At 47.1% G+C, this 24,226-nt stretch overlaps 1 protein-coding gene across 1 annotated transcript in view; it reads left to right on the forward strand.

The window, feature by feature from the left end:
• LOC125959778 (protein sidekick-1-like) overlaps positions 1-6,679 on the forward strand; it is a 45,663-nt gene extending 38,984 nt beyond the window's left edge. The window contains exon 5 of the mRNA XM_049692715.1: positions 6,336-6,679. Coding sequence (XP_049548672.1) covers positions 6,336-6,595 — 260 coding nt within the window. The 3' untranslated portion in view covers positions 6,596-6,679. The remainder of the gene's footprint in view (positions 1-6,335) is intronic.
• Positions 6,680-24,226: the final 17,547 nt, after the last annotated feature.

Genomic DNA, 24,226 nt, shown 5'->3' on the forward strand with positions numbered 1-24,226 from the left:
GTGGCCAAAACGGTGTAATCTCAAAGTTGCCCTTTTGAATACTAAAAGCGCGCTCGCGCGTCGTTTCCCCGTTGTCCTTTCCAAACGCGCGAGCAATCATCATCGCGCCCTAGTATGAGCAGCATTCGTCGTTGTCTCTGTGTGCGTGTGTGTGTTGTCTCCCTTGTGTCCTAGAACAGCCACAGCACAGAGGACGATGAATAATGATTACAACACGTCGTTTCCGGGGGAAGAATGGTCCAGGACGCTTGTAGAGGAGGAATCAGAGGGCAGAGGGGAATTTATTGTAGGCCAACCGAGGGGGGGACTGTCAACATCTTCTAGGACGAAGCGTGTACGCTGTTGTCGTGAAGATAGTGTGAATGATAAGAGTTTAAAGTCTTGGTGGTGGTGCGGCAGGTATAAACGAATGCTTCATGCTTTCGCCTTCGCATTACGCGTCATCGTCCGTGGCCATAGCATGCTCTGGTTCGGGTAGCATGCCACACGACGAAAGACATGTTTAATCGCTTAGAAAATGTCGGTTCGTTCGCGCTCCGTTATCTGGCTTGTCTTTTTTAATTAGCAAACGAAGCGGTAAACCAGCTGCGTCCTCCTTCGTGTGTGTGTGTGTGAGGTGGAGCCGCCTCTGAGAAGGAGTTAAAAATATATATTTACTCAGGAAATTATTCAAATTAATTTTTGCCACCTGAGCCACCACCACCAGGAACCAGGCGCCTCCTTCCGACGTGAGTTGCGTCGTCGTCTCTTGCTTGAAACTAATGAAATGCCAAAGCCGTTTAGCGATGCAGAGGGGTCTAGGTGGGGCTAGGTCGCGCGGAAAACTATGCCGCAACGAACCAGCGCGATCAACACGTTCACCTTCTGCGAGAGAAAACCGCATCTTGCCACCACCACCACCACCAGGGCCCTGTGGTACCATATCACCTGGGACGAAACTTTCTGCTTGAGTTTCCGCTTTTCACACAGACAATTGCACTTCGCGCGTTCGCGTTGATGCAGCATTTCCTGCTTATGCAATTTTCATTGCGTGACAGGTGTGCTGCCGGGTTGGTTGCGAACCCGCCAAGAAGTGCTAATAAACGTGACGTGGAGGAGCCTTTGCTTCGAGTTATGATGGCCGGGAGTTGGAAGTGAATGATGGAGTTCCGGGCCCAGAAGCCCGACGACAGGAAGCCAATAAGTCAGCACCGATTGATGCTGATGTGCTCGCCGCGAAGTGCTGTCCGTGCACCAACGAAGCCGTGCACGTGGACCTGCCCCAAAATGGAAAGTTTCAATTCCATTAAATTCAATTTTCAATTCTTCCTTCCTCACGCGCTGCGCTGCGTGCTGCGCTATGCGTGGTGTGCGTGCACGAAGGACATTTCTTGAGCGATGGCGATGATCGAAAGTTTTCAGTGACGGAGCGCCCCCCTCCCCTCGTTCAAAAACCTGCCAAAGTTTTCGATAAATTCAATTACCATCACACACACACAGTGGTACGTATCGCATCGTATCGCTATAATGAAGTCGTTTTAAGTTTGCTTTCCATATTTCGTTTTCGACATCGCGTTCGACGCTGCCAGGTTGCCAGGACGCCATACAAGACATTAGTGTTCCAGCTGAGACGGTGCTCTCTCTCTCTCTCTGCTCGCTCTCTGCTCTCTCCCTCTCCCTTTTTCTGTGCTCTCTATCTCGAGGGGATTTTGCATTTCGCTGGCAATAATTAAGTTATAAAGTTACCTACCAAACCAAACCTGCTTCGTTGCGACAACTTTCGTTCGTTCGCTAGTTTTTTATCATCCCCGTATTATCGCTACTGCTGCTGCTTCTTCGTTTTTATTTCCTATTTTTACCGCTCTCCTCGCGCTGCTGTCACCGATCGCTCAATTCTGGGGCCACGAGCAGCAGCAGCAGCTCCGTCGACGACGACGACGACGACAACTTTGAAATGAATTTCTCCAACTCCAACGATCACTCCGTCGTTCGGCAAGAGTCGCGGAAAAGCCGGATAACAGTTAATGGCAGAAGCGCAGCACCAAATCCTGCCAATCGCTGCGGCTGACACTCCAAGACACACACAGACACACACCAAACAGCCCTGATGTTTATGTAAATGTTTAAAAATTTATGAAAAACTTTTCCCCTTTCGTGGCACCAACAGCAGCAGTAGCAGTAGCAGCAGCAGGAAATGATGCTAGAGATTGGATTTAATTCCAAGCGCGACAGCCGCTCGATCGCTAGCATCTTTGTCGAAATTAACGGAACCAACCAACGACACGAACGACAAGCGCCATTCATTTCTTCATTCTACATTCTCCTTCTCCTCCCACTCTCTCTGTGCCCCCCACGGGACGAATGTCTATCTATTATGCATAATTTGATGGATCGCTAGCCATTTATAACGGCCTCGAAAATCATCGATTTGCTGCTGCTGCTGCTGCTGCTGCTGCTACGAAAATAGCTTCCAGCAGTCAGAGGCACGCCGTTGTAACAACCGAAACCAAGGCCGTTGTTTGTTGAAAGAAGCATAAGACGGAGTGGAATTTGGAAAATTAAAGCACCACACTCTCTGCCTCTTCCCCCATTTCGTTATCCCGTGGACACTGCACGCCAAGGCGATAAATCCCGGGAGCTTTTTATCCCGCGGAGTTCGCGATGTTCGCGATGTTCTTCGCTACTTCAAACAGTCACAACTAGCTGCAGCACAGGCTAACGGGCGTGGTGATGCTGCTGCTGCTGCTGGAAGGAACAAAACACATTTCAAAAGTAAAAGGCATTCGTTAGAAGCATTATGCGCGCCACCAACCGTCGCTGCCGCTGCTCTGCACCGAAAACAGAGAAGCGGGACATCAAAGCGCCGTTTACGTTGCGATGCGAGCGTCTATCATGATCAAGTCCATTGTCCTGTAGGAAGGCAAGCAACTAAATCCACTATCCCTAGCAGGCACTGACCCTTGATGCGCGCGCGCACACACACACTAAGGCACAAAAGTACTCCCAAACATATATAACCAAACATTGCACCCTTAAGCTTGAATTATTAGGGAAACGTGAAACGCAGAGAAGAGGGTCCCCGCAGTGGTGTCCATCCTTCAAGGTCTTCTCGCGTAAATGGTCCCCGAAAACTTTGGGCATAATCATGGCAGACCGACCGAGAGGCGCAGGCGCTTCATCATCATCATCATCATCGTCCACCCGAAAGGCCACCATCCACTTCATCCATTCTCATGCGCCTGCTGCCCGACCCGGCCGGTAGTCGGTCCGATGATCCGGGGCCACGATATTCAAATGAGACACTGATTTCAAAGCCCAAAGCCCCTCTGAGACCCTCCAGCGGACCAGCGACCAGAAATCCTTGGATGCAATCCAGACCAAAGACCCTTCGCGAACCACGGGCCGGGGAGGGAGAAAAAGGTGCTTTGAGGTCTCGAAAGTCTTGAAAGCCTTCGTCTTCGCCGTCAAGGAGATCGGGATTTTGGGGAGAGGGGATGGTAAGAGCCCAGGGCCCATCTACTGTGGCTATGCTAGCTCTTAAACCATACAGCACACTCCCGGTCCGGCACCTGAGGATGATTCGTTTTTACTCCTCCCGTTTTTCATCCTCCTCATGGCCATGGACCTGGTGCACCAGCTGCATGCATGGCGGCGGGGGGAAAGCTGCGCTAGATATTAATGGTTATTTTAGCCAAAGGTCTTTGGCTAGAACCACAAGCAACCACCATATGACATCGCCGTGAGCATCGCGGTAAAAGCAAAAAACCAATGGACGAACAGACATGTGCTTCCGTCCCATGATGAGAGTATCAGGAGCGTCCGGGATCCTGGACGCCGTGCCAGCAACCTTGCGTACACCTGTGGACCCGTGTACCGTGGCCACACATACAAACACATGGACTATCTGGCTTCATTATTCATATCACTCGTTTACGCTCCCGGAGAGACACATGGAGCACGTGCAACTCCCGGACAGCCCCGGACAAGTGGTCTTCCGGAAGTCCCAAAGACTCCGGACCGGTGTCGGCGTTGGCCACACAAACACGTGTCCTCGTGCACACGGAGGATGTAAGCCAAGAGCAGCACGTTCAACCGTTCCGTTCCGTTTCGTTCCGTGCACCTATACTACGTTGGTCTAGAATGTTTAATTTAAAACGGGAACATAAACGATGAATATTAATTCCTTTCTCCCGGGTACCTGGCCTGCCGTATGGTGCAAGGAGGCGGGCAAGAAACAAATGCAAACACTCGGTACTAGCCAGGCTGCTGCTGCTCCGGCTGCCGGTTGCAGAACAGTGAACAGTAAAAAAGGACGAAAAACTTGCAAAGAACACATACACACACACACCACGCGTGTCCAGGCGCCTCCATTTGATCTCGACCTCGAGGTGGGCCAGATGGTTACTCTCCCGTGATGTTGGCCCCATGTGACCCAAGTGACAATTGCGCACGGATACGATTGCACTGGGCACACGGGTGTCCTTCTGGTGCTGGTGCTGCTCTTTCCCCTTTCAACTCACAGTCACGTAGCCGTCGTCTCGGTAACACGCAGCGAAAGGATTCCGCCGTACCGTGTACGAGCTGGCCGTGACCTGGCCAGCGCAGACCCACAGCCACTACCACGACGACGACGACGACGTGCAACGTGGAATAATTAAGAGTGCGGAAAAAGCGGGACTCGGGCTCAAAAGATAAAAGTGGCCTCTTCTTGTGCCGACAACGGGTTCGATTCGGACGACATCCTGCGCGCTCCTTCCTTTCAGCGAAGGTAGTGTCCACGGTTCTGTGTCGGCGGTGGGAAAACAGGAAACGACCAACCACACCGTGCGTGCGTGCGTGCGTCCGTCCGTATGAGTTGATAAACGTGCCAAGATCCTTCCAGCGAGATCAACCAAAGAAGAGCAGCCAAATGAAATGATACTTTGTGTAGTCGGCAGGCAATAACACGGTAAAAAGCATGCAAAACACGACGCTCCGAGGACACGAGACCAGACCACCTCTATTAGAGTCCGCCGCGGCTTTCACGGGTCCACGCCTGCTACGATCTGAGAATTAGCATGTAAATGAAGGAAATAAACACAAAACTGCTCACCGACAACCACGTGGTAGATTATATCCAAGAAGCTGCTGCTGCTACTGTTCCTTCGTTAAACAAACGACACGGATAGTTAGTCCCAGGGCAGAGGGCGTTCACGTGCATCGCGTGTTGTCTTTGCTCTTCATTTGCTCATTTGCTTCATCATGAGCATCATCATCATCATCATCATTTCCCAGCCGGGCGGGATGCCACCAGCACCCCAAAACGTGGTGCGAAACGGTTCCGTTGAAAGGGGAAAGAAGCATATTTGCTTGACATCACCACCACCACTGCCGTGGCATGATTTATCTTTGGCCGCAATCTTTAACCATTTAGTGCGCCAAAATGAAACCCCCTTTTATCTGCGGCTCAAGTTTTGGGACGGAAAGCTTCTTCGGAAAATTATCTTCTGTTTATGGAAAAGGAGCACCAGCAGCGGCCGCACCGACAATTAATGCATATTCCGTGTCGTGGCATTGATAAAGGCAAAAAAAGGGGGATCCAGTTCCCTTTCCCTTGGTTGGACACCAACTGGACGGTCGATTGTTTTACAATCAACGACGATCCAAACGGGTTTGCCTCGTGGTTGCGATTAGCTTCCGCTTCTAAATCGCCAAACAATGGATGCAGTTGTAAAGTGTGCAAAGAGAACAAAGTGAAACCACGGGAACTATGCGCTTGGGGGTGCCATTTGAATGTGATGAATAAAACATACGCTCGACGCAGGCGAGCTACTAATGGATCGGAGGAAAAAATGCATTTTCTTTGCCCGTATCCCGACCGTACTGTACTGTACTATACTGGGCCGATCGATTGCATTTTCCGTTTGCCAATGCGCACGCTCCTGCTCACGATTAGAATAGACAGACGCGAAAGCGAATGTAAAGCTCAATTACAATTAGTATGTTAATGCGTTGGCGTCGTCGTATTCAATACTGTTCCGGCCCCCCGGAGCGAGCGGCATCAAAGAGCAATGGCCACTGCAATTGATTAGTTCGCATTAATAGTGAGCGCATTGATGACGAGTTGCGTCCAATTACGATGCCCCGCGCGTTTCATACACAGTCCAATGCACATAATTCGTGTTTGATGCCTCATCATCCGGCGACGGCCTTCGGGTCCAATATGCGATAGAATAATCATAAGGGTTCCACATTCCTCCTGGTGGTGGTGATGGTGGTCATCATAATTTCGAAATCCTGTAATTAGTATCATTTTCTCACCGACCTCTAAACCCCCGCGTCTGGCGTCTCTTCTCTCTGTCTCGTCTCTTCCACAGATTCCGCCAGTGTCGTCGTGCACGTCATCAATGGAGAGCAACCGGCCGCAATGCAGCACGGCAATAGCAGCGCTAATAGCATTTTAATAAATAATCGCAGCTTTAGCCGCCACCGCTTCACCCTCGGTGGCCTCGGTGGCATTCTGTGCGACCTCTGGGCGCACTACGTGGCCGGTGGCAGTAAAAATTTAATATTATCATTAACATCGTCCTGGGTGTGCTGGCTGCTTCAATCGATCGGCGGTGTGGCCGGCAGGTGATTTACGGTGTAAACCCGACGCGACCCGACAGAGCAGAGCGGCCACAATTCGGTGGCTGTGGCGGCGAAATGAGCGATGATGATCTGTGCTCCACCTCCTCCTCCTCCTCCTCCCGTACACGGAGGCACACTCCTGTTTGTAAAGTACGTGTACGTGTGTTCCGCGCGAATCTACCATTCCGAATATCATTGTGTATAGCTCTGTTAGTTAGTCAAATCCTAGACGTCCCACTTTGATTGAGAACATGTTTTCCCCATTTACCGAAGCATCTAGTGTGCGGCGATGAAGATGACGGACGGTGTATTGAACAAAGAGAGAGAGAGAGAGAGAGAGAGAGAGAGAGAGAGAGAGAGAGAGCGCTTAAGAGACAAGTACATGCGATTTGTGTAATGCAGTCTGAATATGTTATAAGCCTGTGTGTTGAGTGGGTGTAATCGGGATGATGCTCGCACGCGCTTATCGATGCAATCCACTGCGCCAGGTTACCAGGTGAACAGACACACACGCACGCATCACACTAATTTTAGTTGCAGTCGGTCGGTCGACCCTTAACTCTCATGATGTAAATAATCCATTGGCTTCACCACACAAAGTACACACACACACACGCAGACAGACAGACAGAAGATAATGGAAATCTCTCACGCCACCATGCATGATTGATATCAAACGATATCAAAAGCAAAGCATTCTCTCTACTAGCCACCCCCTTCCCCTTCCCCTTCTCCCTTTCGCACTGTACCTCGAATACCAAAGAAGTCCTTCGCTCTTCTTAAGAACTTTTAAACAGCAAATCAATCACCCCGTGGCCCCGGGGTGCCAACCATTGTAAATAGAAAGGCATAGTACACAGCAGCAGCTGGAGATTAGCTTAGTTATACGTTTAATGAAAAGAGATCTCTATGAGAAGGAGGTTTGTCTAAGGCGCCCCCTTCTATAGCCCCTCTCCCATTGCAATGTTGTTATCAATCATACGGTTCCGCAATAACCTACAACATCTAAACACACACACACACACACTCCTTACGCCTATTTGTACTCCCAGAATTTATCAGATCATCAGTAGTAGCATCAGAAGTTTCTTTTAATCCGATAAGAAGGCGGTTTAGGTTCTCTTAAGAATTTCAATATGATTTCCCCCGATAGAAACCACTTCAATCACCAACACTGTTGTGGATTGTTGAGGGCTGTGTGTAGAGCACTCGTTTCATCCCCTATTGCTCATCGTAGTCGATTCACATAATCATATTGCAATCCAGTATATGCAAATACGACTCTAATGTAAGTAATCATGTTGCATAGACTAAAATAAATTGATCATTTCTTTTCTATGAAACCCACCTGTGAGTTCTTCATTTATGCTTCAGAAAAGCGTTCCACTTCCATACGTTGCAGATGAAAGGTAAGAGTTCTTTTGATTATCATACTGCCTACCGGCTTGCTACGGGAAGACTGAAAAATGGTTCAAAAGTTCGTTTCTCTTCAATATCCTGTCCTGATTGACGGTAAGTACGATCGTCCTATTGTGTATGGTTCACAATTTTAATTCTTTATTTCAACGAGTATATAAAACGCAGCCGCTCTTTTAGCTTGTTTCACAATGACTACTGTGATGTACGCTCGTCGCGGCCGACTTGATTATTTTCGCAAGGTGCATACATGACAGTCCTACAAGGATTGGCTTTCACTAGAATGGTTATTACCGTGACCAGACGGACGAACGATTATTCCCTATTGATTCCGAACGGAGCATTTCTCATTTTAAGGCCAACATTAATTTATCGCAAAAAGGATTTCAGAGTACCGTACTAACATAAGCCGATTGCAAAGGGTATTACGAGCTAAATCCACTCAAAGCATAAGCCATTGTTTAATAGTTCGTGAATGAATCATTTACCTGGAATCATTACCTTTTCTTTTTGAATGGAAGCGTCATTTTAAAAACCCAACAGATTAAACAAGTTCCCTGTAGAATTGTTGGGACATTTCTGAAACAACAAACTATTCTCACATTCTGACCACAGGACAACCAATGAACTGGTAATTAAAATAATAATCTACCTTAACTCACCATTACGCCGAACGCATTAATCACCGAATTACTAATTACTCAGGCAGGCCGTTGCCGTTGCCGGACCGGTTGCCTACTGCCACTGATCACCATGGTGATGGCATTTGAATGAATAATCCCGAGAGATTGAATTGGAGGACCCACGTGGTCCCACTGATTAGTTGGGTCCCGGAACCCTTGAAACCCTTTCGGGGAGCCTCGTGACCGATCTAGCGAACGAACAATCATTAGTTGTGTGGCACCGGGAACCGGGACCGGGAAACCACCGGGTATCATCGCTGCACATCGCGTGACAAAAACCCTGGATCGTGACTTTTCAATGTTTCCCTTTTTGGCGAACTTCAGCGAATAGTTTCTGGTTTCCATTCTAATTCCCGACAAATTGGAAATCAATTCACTGCGCGCCGCTAACGAAGCGGAGCTTTTTTGGGGTCGCCAATCGGCGGTGCGACGATTTATCGCTAGTGGCACGTACGCACTCTAATCTGCCATCATTTGCCCACAGTTAAAGGAGCGCATATTGCTAAAATTGCCATCACAGCATAATGGCATTCACCGAACGGCAGCAGGATGTGCCCTTTTTTGGGTCCCCCATTCACCGGTTCCAGCGAGTGCTTAGCTCGTTCGAACCCACACCGATAATTAAAGCGTTACAAGTGGAATACCAACCTGGAGCCACTAAATTATTTCGTCAATTCACCTCCGACCCGCATCGGGGCAGGAGGGCGGGTCACGATCCCTGAATCCTCATTAGGTTTACCGCACGCTGATGCTGATGCTGACGGAGGGTGTATCATGATAAAAACCGAACCCAATGACCGCATCGACGGGCACACAACGATACGCCTGCACCCGGGAATCCCCGGTGTTTGCTGCTGCGGAATAAATGTTCATTAATATTACCAATAATTTATTTCCCGATAACATAATTATTTTAATTCCGTTGCCCGTCGCAACAGGTCACCAGGCTCGGGCCTCTCATTGCGGTACTTCGAGCACCTGCGGTTGGCTTACGGACGTGGCCCCGGGTTGGCGGGTGCAAGGGATGAAAAACGTGATAAACCTTTTCCCCATCCTCTCATCATCATCATCATCATCATCATCATCGTCTGCTACTGGTCAGCATTTTTTGGCGTGCGAGAGTGTGCTCTGTCTCTCATGATGCTCGGCATCGCACACTACGACGATCCCGTATGTCGGCCATTTTAATCCAATTGACCGCCAATCCTTTCTCGATACCAATATTCGACCTTTCTTATGAATCCTTAATTCCCTCAAAAGAGAGTGACCGCAAATTTCTCTTCATTGAAACATTTGTTTTTTAGGGCATTTGCATTGAAAACTTTTCGATTTTTAAAAAATTAACATTACCAATGGTAACCCACTTTCAATCAAAAAATAATGTTAAAAAATAATGAACTATTTTGACCGATCTTTCCAAAATCGGCACCTCACTATCCACTTCCGGTGGATCATTATTTCAATCCAATATCCGGAGAGCCGTCCGTGAAGCAAGGGAGAAAGTATTTTTGATGCATTCCGCATTTCGCTCCGGATCTCATCGATATTTCTTCTGCATAGGCCAAGGGTTGCCAGGGCGCACGACACAATTCCCATTACTGGGGGTACCCATCAACCGGCGTATCTACCGCGGTACCCACCCATGGCCCATCTGCTGGGAACTATACCGAGAGTGAAGGGATAACAACGAATGCATTTCAACGAATGCAACCCTCCCCCATTCCATCCCATGTGACCCTAATTGCCATTCCTACTATCCAGAGCTGTGGTTCGCAAAGTCCAAACGGCCATTGGTGTGGTGTGGTGTGGACCAATGGATGGTTTGCGGAATCACTTTTGGTCGCACAGAGAGCACCGAGAGAGGATACGTAATCCGATGACGAGTATCCCGGATTGGCATTGGGAAATGAACATCAAATTAGCTTGTTACGAATTTAATTCGCTCCCTCGCCGCCACCACCACCACAAACGCCGGCCTTTCCATCCGTTCCGGGTGTGAAGTTTTCAATTTGCTGGCACACGTTACCCATAAATTATGCACCGAGTGCACCAGTGTCCACCAGCCCTTTCCGCGGGGGGGATGGAATTGTTGGGCAGCAGCTGTTTTTTTATTCAATTTATTATAGTGCGCGCAACACGGATCTCGTGACGGTTGGTGTTGGAAAGTTGCCGGAGAGTTTTGCTCGATAGGATTCCCAAATGGTCACATTAACGTTAATACTGTCGAGAAGGGATATTCCATGCAACGTCCAACAAAAAGCAACAAAAGTTCCAAATGGCTCATCAGAGGAAGCCTGGAAACAACGCAGTAACAATTATGCTGTGCAGCGGGGGTACTCGAGAGAACATTCCGGTAATAATCCCCTTTCTGCTAATTTCTCCAACTGTATCATGTCGTGGTGGTGTGTACGTGTGCTTAGAAATTCCGATGTCAATCTGCCGGAATATGTGGTCAAAGCAGACGATGCTACTCAACACACAGTGATGAATAATGTTTCATTCCAAAGTTAGACCTAGCATGCCCTGAAAGTGCGCAACAAATTCTACATTTTAGCACTGAGCTGCGCTTAGAGTAGCCGATGATGTAATACAATAACCAACAACTCCTCTCGCGCAACACGATTCCGTCGGAGCCGCAAAGATCGGTCGACGATTTGGCCACGTGTTTCTCTTTATCTCCTCCTCAAATAAACACAATTTTCCCATGATTTGCTGCATTTTCACAAACCTTCCAGCAGAAGCATCATCTTGATAATAACGCTATTATATTCGGGGTTCATTTTCTCGCTGCTCGCTTTCTTGAGAACCTGGGTCCGATTCTTCCAATTCCGGTTTGCACCTTCTCGCCGCACGCGAATGGCCGGCAAATTCATTCATCACGATGATGTATGGAGCAATTAAAAATTTAATCGTTTTGCCATCCCTCCATGACCGCAATGCTACCGTGTCGGTGGTGTCCTCGGATTCCGTTACGGACTAAACCGTATTACAAGACGCGTTTGGTTAGGTCGTTGTTTTACCTTTTGTCAACCGGTATCCGGGGAACTTTTGCAGCCAGCAGACTGTTGTTTGCGTTGGCTCGGTTGGTCCCACAAATCTCCAGTATGTCCGGGCCATCGATATGCAAATGCATGCGGAAAACCCGAAGAGAGAACTGCGCCCAGTATATAGCAGTCTTTGTATGACAACCACACGGCTTAACATGAAACGAGAAGCCTTTTTTCTATGCGGACATCAGACAACAAGTACAATTGGTAGGCCGCTGGTTTCCCTCTCTCCATCTCTCTATTGCGCTGTTTGCAGCCATATCTGCACCGAACCGCAATTAACCACATGAACCAAGCAACCGAGCGATGGTGCAGCAAGACTACAAAGTCAAGGCAATCAGTGTTATACTAGCGGAACTTGACGACGGGTTTTGCTAACATGAGGACTTGTTGACTTGTTTGGAAAGTAACGAAGTAGGCCACAGCAACCCCATAACAACCAAACGACAATTGCTCGTATGCTCTGGCTACTGCGCTGGAAACCTACAAGAACAAAGTGAATCTGTGGCATTTTGAAATGTCATCATAGCTTACCTGCAGAATGCCATGCAGCACGTGCAGCCGGGGAGAAGGAAAAGAATCCAGCGAAGCGCTTCATTGTTGTTTGATATTTTTTGTATTTTTTGTTAGTTTTTGGGTTCATTTCGTTTTTTGTTTTTTTAATTTTTAAGGAATTTCTTAACATTCTTAATAACCGGGTCGGCCAGTGTGGGATTGTATCTGCGAAATCTGGGGTTGTCATGGAATAATGCTACTTCCCAGCCCAAAATTTGATTGTTTCAATTGTTGCTGAAGTCGGAAGGGACGAAAACGCGCGCCCAGAAAGTGTAGGCTGCGATCGGAAAATCTCTCAATCTACCTCCTCACCTCGCCTTCACCTCGTTCGCTCTGTTTTCTTTTAATTAAGGCAAACTAGCCATCGATTTTGTCTCTCTCTTCGCACACGCATCTCTTGATCTGATGCTGTCCTGTCGCGTGGTCACACGAGTATTGTTTGTTAAGAAATTGAGCTTTATCAAAACTGTTATGTAAGGGGAGTAAGGGAGTTTGGCTTAAGCAAATTCGCTCGAACTGTTTCCAGAACGTCTCCTCGTCGTAGTGTGTACCCTTTTCTCACGCTACAATATATGCTTGGCGGTATGCAATGCGGAGTTGAGTTAGTAAAATGGACTAAAATGGTCTTCCTTTCTAAACGATGGTGTGCACGGAAAACGATTTGTGTAGAAAAAGTGGTATCCTTAAATGGTATCTCGTTTGGTTTTGCTTCGATTAAACGCAAAAGCAGCGGATTTCGAGTAAGCTAAAAGGGCGACGGCTTTGAGCGAAGTTGAATTTAAACTGTAAAGCAATGAGTCAAGTAGTATGGAACAGTGTGGTTTAATATTTGATATCTTCTGTATGTATCCGGGAGTGTGTGTGTTTTCTCTTCTTATCTTCCGTATTCAAGCTCATTAACACGCAACGCCTATTCATTGCTAGCATGTCCTGCATTAACCGGATCCCTTGCAAAAGGGACACAACGCTGTTCGCCACCTCCTGTTAACACGTCTGTATAATATGCTGCAACTGCTAAACATCTGTTATACTTCCTTTCTCTCTCTCTCCGTCGTGGTACATAAAATATAGGAAGGATTTTGTTTGCATAGGATTCCGTAGCGATCGCGAATACTCCCAGGTAACTGCCCCTTGGGTTTGTCAGAGAGGACTAAATGTTCAGCAGTATTCTCCTGTTACAACCGGACTATGCCATCAACCACAAGATATAAGATTCAACAAGTAGATTAACAGGGTTTTCGGTTAATAATCATTTGGTGAGCATGCAGCCTCCGTCTGCAGCACTAGGCTCTAGGCTCTTACTATATATACTCGCTACTTAGGAGAGAGGACTCTGAGTAGTAAATGTACGTTTAAAATTTAACCATTATCAGTCAATATCAGTGGAGAGGCGGACGTCAAACGGACGAAATGGATGTGATTTTCTAACGGCTAGTACAACACATCCCATCTCTGGAAAACCACCATCAGAGAGAGGCTTTGTGGCGGCGCCCCTTTGTCCTTCGCGCTCACCCTCTGCAGTTTTGCACTAACCGTTCACAAGGATACATCACAATTGATTTTATTTTATTTTTTTTTACTTTTTTTGCTTTTCAATACCCCTCTCTAAAGGTGGACGACGACGTTTTCGCCACGGAACGATAACTTAGACCTGTGTGAACATGGAGAGGGCGTGTGGAGTCCGCCGTTAGACTCTTTCCTCCTAGGTTAAGATCAACCTGCTAGGACTTCTAGGGTAACGTAGTGCAAGCAAGCTAGAGCAGTGGTTCTTCGAAACCAATCGATGCGAATGGAGCACGAGAATGGAACGGGATAACGACCAAATCCTCGAAATAGCAGTGAAAATGGTTCCTTCCTTCGCTAGCTAGTTTTGTTTATCGAACGCTCCTGATTACTCCATTAAGCAAATTAATTTGCTCGCCGTACCTTCTCGTCTTTCTTCCTTCCTTCGATCCTTCCGTCTCTCGCTTTCTCCCTGGCATGAGCACTCGACGCTCGTTTCCTTCGCTATCTGATTTGGGTTGAGAAAATGTAGCGATCGGTTAATTTGGATATTTGAGTTCATCATGCTTCGGAAGGAGCGTGTATGGGTGTGCCTCTTGAAGCACAAGCTCCCAGTGGCTTCGTTGCTCTCCTCCTCCTTCTCTAGGCCCAAGTCTAAGCTATCGTTCGGTAGACGGAACCACCACCGGTACCATCCTACGGATCTGGGCGGGAGATATGTAACATTGATTTTAATTAGTGATTGGGTAAAGAAACTCCCTCGATTCCAGCCGACCGACCCCGTACTCAGCAGCTCCACTGCGCCATCTTCCGGAGCGGTTCCACATACCTATTCCAACTGATTCGATTCGAAACTCACCCCCTCGCCTTAACATCTTGCGATGTCGAGGGACCTCACTGAACGAAGAAACTTTCAGAAATGACGATATATTTTGCCTACCTTTGGTTTGGTTTAATCGATACGCGAAAGTTATGACCAGCATAACCATGAATACGTAATGCTATGCGACTCTCTAATGCTTAGTGTTTCTCCTTTTCCTTTCCTGTTTTCTTCTCTCTATCTGGATTTTGTTGCTTATCATTAATAATTTAACTTCATGCTGCGCGCACGATGGCTGAGAGACGTCTCTGTGGCTAAGGATGTATAAGGACTGTGGTATTGATTTTGATTGAATGCCGCGTACCATGTTTCACGGGACTGCAGCAGCAGCTCATAAGTTCTCGAGGTTCTAGAGTTAAAAAGGCAGAAGAATGTGGAACGATGTGATGTGATGATGTGTCTTGCTGCTTGCTTTCCCAGAAGAATCTTCACACATACAACAGCCACACACACACAAACATACCGACACATACATACACTTTGGGGTACACTTTGATACATAGTAGTGCTGCTAATGTTCTAGGTAGTAACCTCCTCTTCGCTCTAGTGCTCCGTTCGCATAACCATCATAGTTTGCTATGCTTCGTCGTTCTGTTTCCTGCACTTCGATCATCCATCATGGCATCATCTTCCTCCTCACAAACGGTAGTCGATTTGTCAATTCCGCAGAAAAAAACATACTCACTTACTGACTACTGCGCAAAGATCCAAGGGATCTCTACCCAACTCGCCATCTTGTTCTATCCCACCAGCCAAAACTAGAGATAGTGCCGTGGTGCTGCTAGTTCTTTTTGAAATCTGAAAAGCTCACCCTGATCCCGGTCTACTCGGATTCCCCATCTGCTAACACTCCCACACACCTTCGGAATCGTAATTTTGTTTGACTTTTTTTTTTTCGACGGCCAGGACAAGCCTGCGTCGTCACCAATTGGTAATGCAATTCACAATCCAGCCTACTAGATGGCAACCTCCAGCCAAAGCACACTTCGATACTCACGCGTCTCCACCGAGTGCCGAGGAAAGTCACCGTCGTGTCTCGCCGTGGCCACGTTCTGAAAATAGACAAAAGCAAAGGCAATCATCAGCGGGAGTAGTACTGCTAGAGAAGGAATTTAACATGATCACGGTCGAATGAATTGGCGACATTTACGCCATCGTGGCGAAGAACTGGAATCGGTTGGTGGAAGGTGACACAGTAGAGCTTCACACGCCCTCCCCTCTGTGTGTCTGAGAAGGTTTAATCTTAAATTAAATCACCCACAATGGGGGAATGCTCTGTGGGGGCGGCAGTGTGCTGGCGGCGGCCAGAGACCAATCTTAAATATTTACTTTACATAATTATTTCAATCTCATTTCGCCATACACCGTTGGACATCTTGTTGACACTATGGTACCATCTGCCTGCCGTGCCAGCACCTCTAGAGGTTGCATGAACCTCTTCTTATTCGGGTCGGCTTAGCAAACGACGGCCTTGCGTTCGATACGATCCTGGCGACCTTTCAAAGAGGAATGGCCAGGGGGGTGAGGACGGTTCTGTTCTGGCCTCAGAACGCTTCTGTTACATTCACCCCCGGGGTACGGGGTCTGCTTGAATGAGCATGATTATTGTATTTTTGGGTGGAGCAGAAGAAACAGCCAATTTCAGCGTAACGCTTTTTCAGCTCGCTAAACCATGCCGCCGATGCTGGAAATACTAGCTAATTTACAATCCAGATGATGCTGTGGGACACGGGAGGAGCGCCGTGGGAGATGCAACTTATTAAAATGAGATTAAAATATCCCGCCAGCGAACACCTCCGTGTCCCCATGGGATCGTTGCGTCAGTGAGATTAGAATTATAATTGCCTTAGAATCTTATTTCTTTCTTCATTATGATTAAGCAAATTACCGAACAGTTCACTATGGAATCCTGGAAAAGTTGGCGAAGGTAAAATTTGACCCACAAAAACGCTGAAATATGTGAAATTTAAGGAACTCTCCGATGAAGAGGCACTTTCAATAACTAGACGAAAATCCGAACAATTTATACAAAGCAAACAGATTTATTATGCTTTAGAAGTTTTGAAATACACTTCCACAGCTCCGATCAATCTATTTCCGTAGTGATAATATCACGCATTTTCGTACTTTCGCACTGTGTTATCAGAAATTTAATTCGATGCAATAGAATTTGAAAGAAATTCGTGTGGCTGAACCAGAATCATAATTAAGTTGAATACCTTCATTCATGATGACTATCGCGAGAACAACTGGAGAAACAAAAAAAATAAAAATAGCAAAGCAACTGCCAACAATCTAACACCATTTGATGACACGGTTTGTGTCTAATCTTTAGGGTATAGAAAATATTGAGAAATTCGAATGGTTAAGTTGAGCAACTGCAGCGAATGACGTGTCCCGTCACACGCATGCATACTATTCTTTTATCAGAAATATTTTCAAGCCGTGTAATTGAATCATATGTTGAAAGAAATTCGACTGAATGAGCTTCTTAACTGCCACAGAACACATGGCCTTGCTCCTGGCTGTCCCCTACCGCTATCGTTAACCAACAGGACAAGCAGAGAACGTCGGCGACCAATGCGCATGCGTTCATCGAACAGACACACACACGCATATTAACGTGCACACTTTTTCCATCCGGAGCCGGCTTGCTGTGACGACACCATGAGTATGATAAGCTGGCCAAAACTCCTTTGGAATAAGCCAAGCGATGACTCCGATGATGCACCGATATCCCACGTCTCATACGAATGCTCATGTTGACAATAAAAAAAGATGCTGAGTTACGCCTCGTCAGACGACAGCCGTCATCTCCGGCGAAGGCGTAGCACCCGTCCGTGACATCCGCCGCACACGCTTATCTGTGAAAAAATGCGCTGACGTTAATTTCACGCTTTTCAAACGGCGTTTCACAGATGCTCTCTCTTACTTACCAAGCATGGTGGCCAGATGCCGCAGGACTAATATTAACTAGAGGATCGACTCGTGTTCACGGAGTCCCGATATCCAAAATCCCACGTGTCTACCGACGCCTGCTGCTCCGCTCGACGCCATCTTGGCGAGAATCCACCAGCACCATGCGGCGATAAGACGAATCTCACTCACGGCAGACACGGAAAATCGGTCACGGGCACGGATATGCACAATATTAACTTAACTGCAGCAACACTGAACACACTCCGTACCGTTACTTAATGAAAAGAACGGTCTCCGCCGGACACCGCTGCCAGGAAAAATTCTTTCAAGGGCACAGCACCGCCATGGCGTGCCCACTCGAGCAACACCACGACGGCGGGCCAGGTCCAGAACACGAGTGACGTCGGAGCGATGACCGGCCCCCTGTATTTAACTATAGCGCAGGTAGCCGCACAGTTACGAGCGCTTGCACACACACTCTCTCACCGTCGAAAACCACGCTGAACCGGTTGCGGGCGTTTAAGCACAATTTTATCCTTCCGAGAGATTTTGTCATCGAATTACATGCACAGGATGATTTGTTTGATCTATTTTGATATTTCTGCAAGGCTTAAGAAGTGAAAAGGTGGCATTTTCGATGGCAAATCCCACACGGTCAGCTGCTGAATCGGAGTGTGCGTGAAACGATGCCGGTGAACACGCACACCAAGCCTGCACCCGGTTCGATACCAACGCCTCGATTTTACCGCGTTTTCTGAATTTCGGTTCTTCTAGAATTCAAAATTTACCCACTTTTAAGATGCACCCTTCTAAATGGGTCATTCTGCAAGATGCCTGGCCAACTGCAATTAACCTTTCTATGTAGGTAAAATCGGCTTCAGGGCGGAACAGAGTCAGAAAGGTACGGTTCAAGGGCCGATCAATTGGTAGGTAGTCAGGTAGATAGAAAAATGTTTGTCGAACTGTCTGGAGATTGTAAAATTAAGTTTTCTTAAGAACAGGATTTTGCATTTTATTCTAAGTAGGCCAATTTTACCTTCTCGTTATGTCGAAACAAAACGAGTTGGTGTTGGAGTCCGGCGGTACAGCAAGAGTGTGTTGGTGCGCTCTCTGCCCTGTTAACCAATTCTCAGACGGTCGGAGGTGCGCATGTAGGAGCAAGCGAGACGGCTCTATCGTGTCTTCCTCTTTCTATTCAAGGCGGTAGCAGCTGTCCTTTACCCCAAGACAAACCGGGACTGAGACCGGTGTTTTGAAAGCGATACCTCTTTCTTGAGGCTCCTACAACACGGTTTTTATAATTTAATGTAAGTTAAATTTAGCTTAAATTTTGAAGAAAAGTCAGGCCATCTGAGAAAAGGTTAACAGGGTAGAGAGCGAACCAACACACTCTCGCTGTATCTGTACGCCGGATACCAACACCAACTCGTTTTGTTTCGGCATAACGAGAAGATAAAATTGGCCTACTTAGAATAAAATACAAACCCCTGTTCTTAAGAAAACTTAATTTTACATTCTCCAGACAGTTCGACAAACATTTTTCTATCTACCTGACTACCTTATTGACCTGCCCTTGAACCGTACCTTTCTGACTCTGTTCCGCCCTGAAGACGAGTTTACCGGCATAGAAAGGCTAATTGCAGTTGGCCAGGCATCTTGCAGAATGCTCCATTTAGAAGGGTGCATCGTAAAAGTAGGTAAAATTTAAATTCTAGAAGAACCGAAATTCAGAAAACGCGGTAAAATCGAGGCGTTGGTATCGAACCGGGTGCAGGCTTGGTGTGCGTGTTCACCGGCATCGTTTCACGCACACTCCGATTCAGCAGCTGACTGTGTGGGATTTGCAATAGAAAATGCCAGCTTTTCGCTTCTTAAACCTTGCAGAAACATCCAAATAGATCAAATAAATCATCCTGTGCATGTAATTCGATGATAAAATCTCTCGGAAGGATAAAATTGTGCTTAAACGCCCGCAACCGGTTCAGCGTGGTTTTGACGAGTGAGAGAGTGTGTGTGCAAGCGCTTGTACCGGCGTCCTCCGTGTTCCGTTCTGGTTCTGGTTCTTCCCTTGCAACGGATTTAGCGAAATGTTTACTTTCCTTGAACAAGCGAAATGCCATGCTTTCTCAAAGTTGGAAGTCGCTACAATATGTTACAATTTCATGTTTGTTCCCGTCGATTGAAGCACCATCGTCGCCGCATAGAATGCCCTGCAGTGATCCGTTCTAGAAACTTTCCTTGCGCGCAGCTGCTGGACACACCTTCCACCGTGTTTCAGGCACCGGAATGGGTTTTCATGGTTTATTGCCTTCCATGCGGCCAGCGAATTGGCGAGCAATGCATAAAGTACTGTGTAACCACCTGAGAACGACATAAAGGACCATGATTTTGGAAAAGTTTCTACCTCTTTCGCTGAAATGACTGGAAAGAAACGGCGAAATGCAATCACCTTGCCAAATGCCAAGCACGTGGTGCCTTTTGGATAAGTTCATTTCGCTAAATTACGCTCTACTTTTAGCAGCAAACCGGTGGCCAATTGCTAGCCACTAGCTTCACATTCTTCTTTTCATGTTTTTGGTTAACGATCTCTACAATCCCGATGAATAAGAACTGTATAAAAGCACTTTGTTCCAAGGATTTAGAGTACGATCACAGTTTTTTCACTCTAGAAACGCAGGCAACATTCGTTTTCAATTTAACTTATAACAGTTCACGAATATAGTGAGCAGCATCATACCATAAAGCATTGTAGTTGATGTTATTTTGGTGCTAGAGTGCGAAGTGCCGTATATCCTGTGAGGCCCAGAATAGTGGCTCCAAATGAACAAAACGGCTTAAAACGGATCCCATCCTTCGGTGCGTCTTCCTTCCTGTATTTGTGTTAAATTGAGATTAAATTTTTCCTTTCATTCCCGCAGAACGATTTAAATATTTTGATTGTCTCAGAACCATACAGCCCCACAGCCATGCTTCCGCTTAAGCAAGCAGCCCCAACAACAACCCTTGTCTCGTTGTTTGAGCAGCTGAGGTACTTGCTGGTTTTGCTGGCACGCTAGGTGACACGTATTTTCCCCAGACCCAGACATTCTTCAGCGGCAATAAGTTGTGCCCTTGCCAGCACAAACGCTGGAGCGTGGAAATGCGGAAAAGAATGTGTTGGTGATGTAACGCCGAGCTTTATGGCTGCCATTCCACAGAAGGACTCTCTTCGTTAGCACCATCCTGTAGGTGCTCGGTTCTGGTTAGTGTCGCCAAAGGTGAAAAGGTAGGTTTTTAGGCGACGAGGGCACAACCATTAGCGAGCCGTTTTAAAGCAGGTTTGCAGGAAATGAGACAGACAGAAAGCAGCCAGAAACTAAAACACGAACCACGACGTTTGGAAATCGTGAATGCTTCTTTATTGGACCTCGACGGCACCGAGAAGGTTAAGGAAATAGATGGGTTCGAACGGTTGGTTCCCTCTGCAAAAGGAAGGACCAACGCTTTGGGTTCCATTTGTGTGTTTGAAGCTGCTGTTTATACAACCAAGTGTTCTTCATTTACGATCCTTGGATATTTGGATAGCTTACAATGGGTTGTGTAATAAGGCCGGATGCCAATGGTGCCCCAGCGTGAGATTGGGAATTCTGGGCTAAAACAGCGAAATATTTTCGTAACGATCTTGCTAACCTCTGGACTATCCTCATTCACAAGCAGACAATTTGCATGAGTTGGTTCGTGAAAAGTTCGGCATGCCTTGGATCTTGGCCTAGTCGAGGCCTACTGCAACCGGCAATCGATTGTTTTGCGAAGAGGGAGGTGAATTTTAACTAAAGCGATTGTTGCCCTTTTGCAAGCCCATAACATATCTTACGGCTCCAGTTTTTTTATTTTCCTTAACCGTGAAAAGTATAAAATATTCATTTATGCCAGGGAAGAAGATCCCCCTGAGGTCGCTACTTTGAACAGGACCATCAGCCATCATCCCTGTATGGGGTTTTTTTTTACAATCCATTAAATAAGAGGTGCTAATTGATGTTCGAATGATATCACTCGTTGAGATGTACATTCGTTAACATGAGAATAATGGTTCCTTAAATTATCTCCGCCCTTTTCTCTCGCATCAGCTTTATTAATACCGATCATGGATGGAAATCGTCGGGTTATACTCATCCCGGAGACAAACTGCTGATATGCCAGACCCTTAATCGACCATTCTTATTATTATGTTCGGTTCGTTGCCTCAAGCCACGCGACGAGCGCTAACATCAGTAGATTATAGCCGATGATTATGGGCTATCAGTCACCGGGATCAGCCATCCCGATGCGAAGGCTGCCATTGCCGACGAACGGACGAAGCTCCGCCGCTGTGTGTGCCACTAATTATGTGATTGTTTGTGCGAAGTCCGGGGGAAGACGTACAATCGATTCCGTTATCTTGCTCAGACCAAACATAGAAAAAAGCTATCATCACCTCGAATGATGAAAAGGACAAACACGCACTCGCACACACACTCGCCGCACTTATGGGCATCATGGGGTGATAGGTAATGGCCACGGGGCCAACGTTCCCACGGACCGTCGCAAAAGTCTATGCGTGGCTACTGATTCCTTGTCGGAGGGATTTCGTCGATTGGCAAAAGCAATAGACCATGACCTCTCTCTAGTGGCCGAGTCTTGCATTAAGGCATTAAACACGCACTGGCTGGTGCTGTTCGCACCACTATTTTATTGATTGGACTGCGGCCGAAATTATAGCCTTCGGACGCTACTTAGAGAAGTCATTAATCTTCATCTAAGCTTAGGTATTGACAAGAGAAATTATCTTCTAGTGATGGACTACCGGGCCTCTGCTGCCATTCCGAAATTCAATCGAAGGCACCGCGCCACGATCAGATTAATCTGTCTTAAGTTACTTAAGGAAGCTACGGGAGTGTGTGCTAATTCTTCTTTCATTTCTTCATAGTCGTGTCACCACATTCTGGAATCTATTGGTATTTTGTCGGATCTCTGTGTAACGCAACAATACAATACATTCAGCGGGTAACTTGTGAAGAAGTTCACATCCATCAATATTACTGCCGCCACAAATCCTGCGTATGCGTCACAATCAACGTTCTTCCTGCTCAAAGCTGACCGTTTAGTCTCACTTTCGCCTCGGGTTAACAAGAAACCAGTCGCAAATAACGTCCTGTCGGACGTATTTTCCATCCTTTTAGCTAGCTTTTCGTGTTCCTCTTTCATTCGGAAAAGTTTTTGCTCGCTTAAAATGGTTGCCAAAGTAGTAGCGTTCGGGCCGCCACAATGGAGAATCGGGAAAATGGTGCAAATATTTCTTCACTACTGCTGCTGCTGCTGCTGCTGCTACCGTCCGATACCCTGCGATGGCCAGATTGAAATAATAGATCGTGAGATAAAGCAAGAAAACAAATAAACCAACTAGGAGGGGAAAAGCTTTCCCAAGGACCCACAGGCACTGTCTTACCGGTGAACCTTCCTTCCCCAGTGACAAGCACCAGGTAGAAGGCGGGAGATGGAGACCACACACAAAAAATCTGGCCAGCAAAGCAATTTTACAGATGAAAGCACGGAAAAGGATGAAAACATACCGCAATCTACCCTGGTACGCGCATTGCACTGCACACGGCACTGCTTCTCCTTCTTGGCCTGGTCCGGGGGCTGGTGATCGGTTCGTGGTGAAATTGCCAGCTTTAATTTCGCTCCTGCGCCAAAAAGGAACGACCTAGAAGGAGCAATCGGTGCTCGCATCCGTTTTTTTTCTCGCTCGCTCGCAAAAAGCTTTTAGCACTGGAACAAGGCGACAGGCAGGCAACCCATAGGTTGCTTTGTGCTGTCGGACCGAATTCACGGAACGAGCAGCAGCGCACTCAAGCAACTCGTAGCATCATAGTTGTCGCAATCGCCGTCATTCTGCTTCATCTCACACGGCATTTGGTGGAAAAGAGAACCATTTGGACCATCGCCATTCCGTCCATCAGAACACGGTGTAGCTATGGTCCGGTTCAACGGGATGGTCGCGAGTCGTCCTTCGAAAGGGGAAAGCACAAGGATCATAAATAAGGCTGTTATAAACTTTAGCGAGCTCAAAGTCATCAAAAACCGAAACCGTTCCATTGGCCGTGGCAAGCGGGCACACTCGCGCTCCCTCCGGCATGCAGCACCCTTTTAGTGTGAGGATTCATTGTCTCAAGTTCTTTGCAGCTTTTTGCCGCATCGGCGCCACTCGAAGAAGCAACCCAAACGGGACGATGAACCTCAGTGGCAAAGAGGGTCCTTTCGGTGTACATGTAAAAACGATTATAGGAAAAAGCCAACTATAATTTATGTCCTTGCCAACGGTGCGGCTGATGTGAGACGCGCGTGCACCGAAATCCAACATAGCAGCCCACAAGCAGGGCTTCACCTCGTACGTACGCATACGACACTCCGTCCAACGGTCGACCTACTAGCAGTGGGTTCTGCTCATCGTGCTGCCTTGCACGGCATGAGCTGATATGGAGATCGAGAATGAAGAGCGCCGGTGGCCCGATAATTTATGAATTTGACACTAAAAACACCACTGGGCCTTGCGAAGAGAAAGTTTGAGGCTAAATTTCATTGAAAAATTGCAATGAGATTGAAAAACAAAAAAAACG

Source organism: Anopheles darlingi, chromosome 2, assembly GCF_943734745.1.
Source record: "Anopheles darlingi chromosome 2, idAnoDarlMG_H_01, whole genome shotgun sequence".
NCBI lineage: Eukaryota > Metazoa > Arthropoda > Insecta > Diptera > Culicidae > Anopheles > Anopheles darlingi.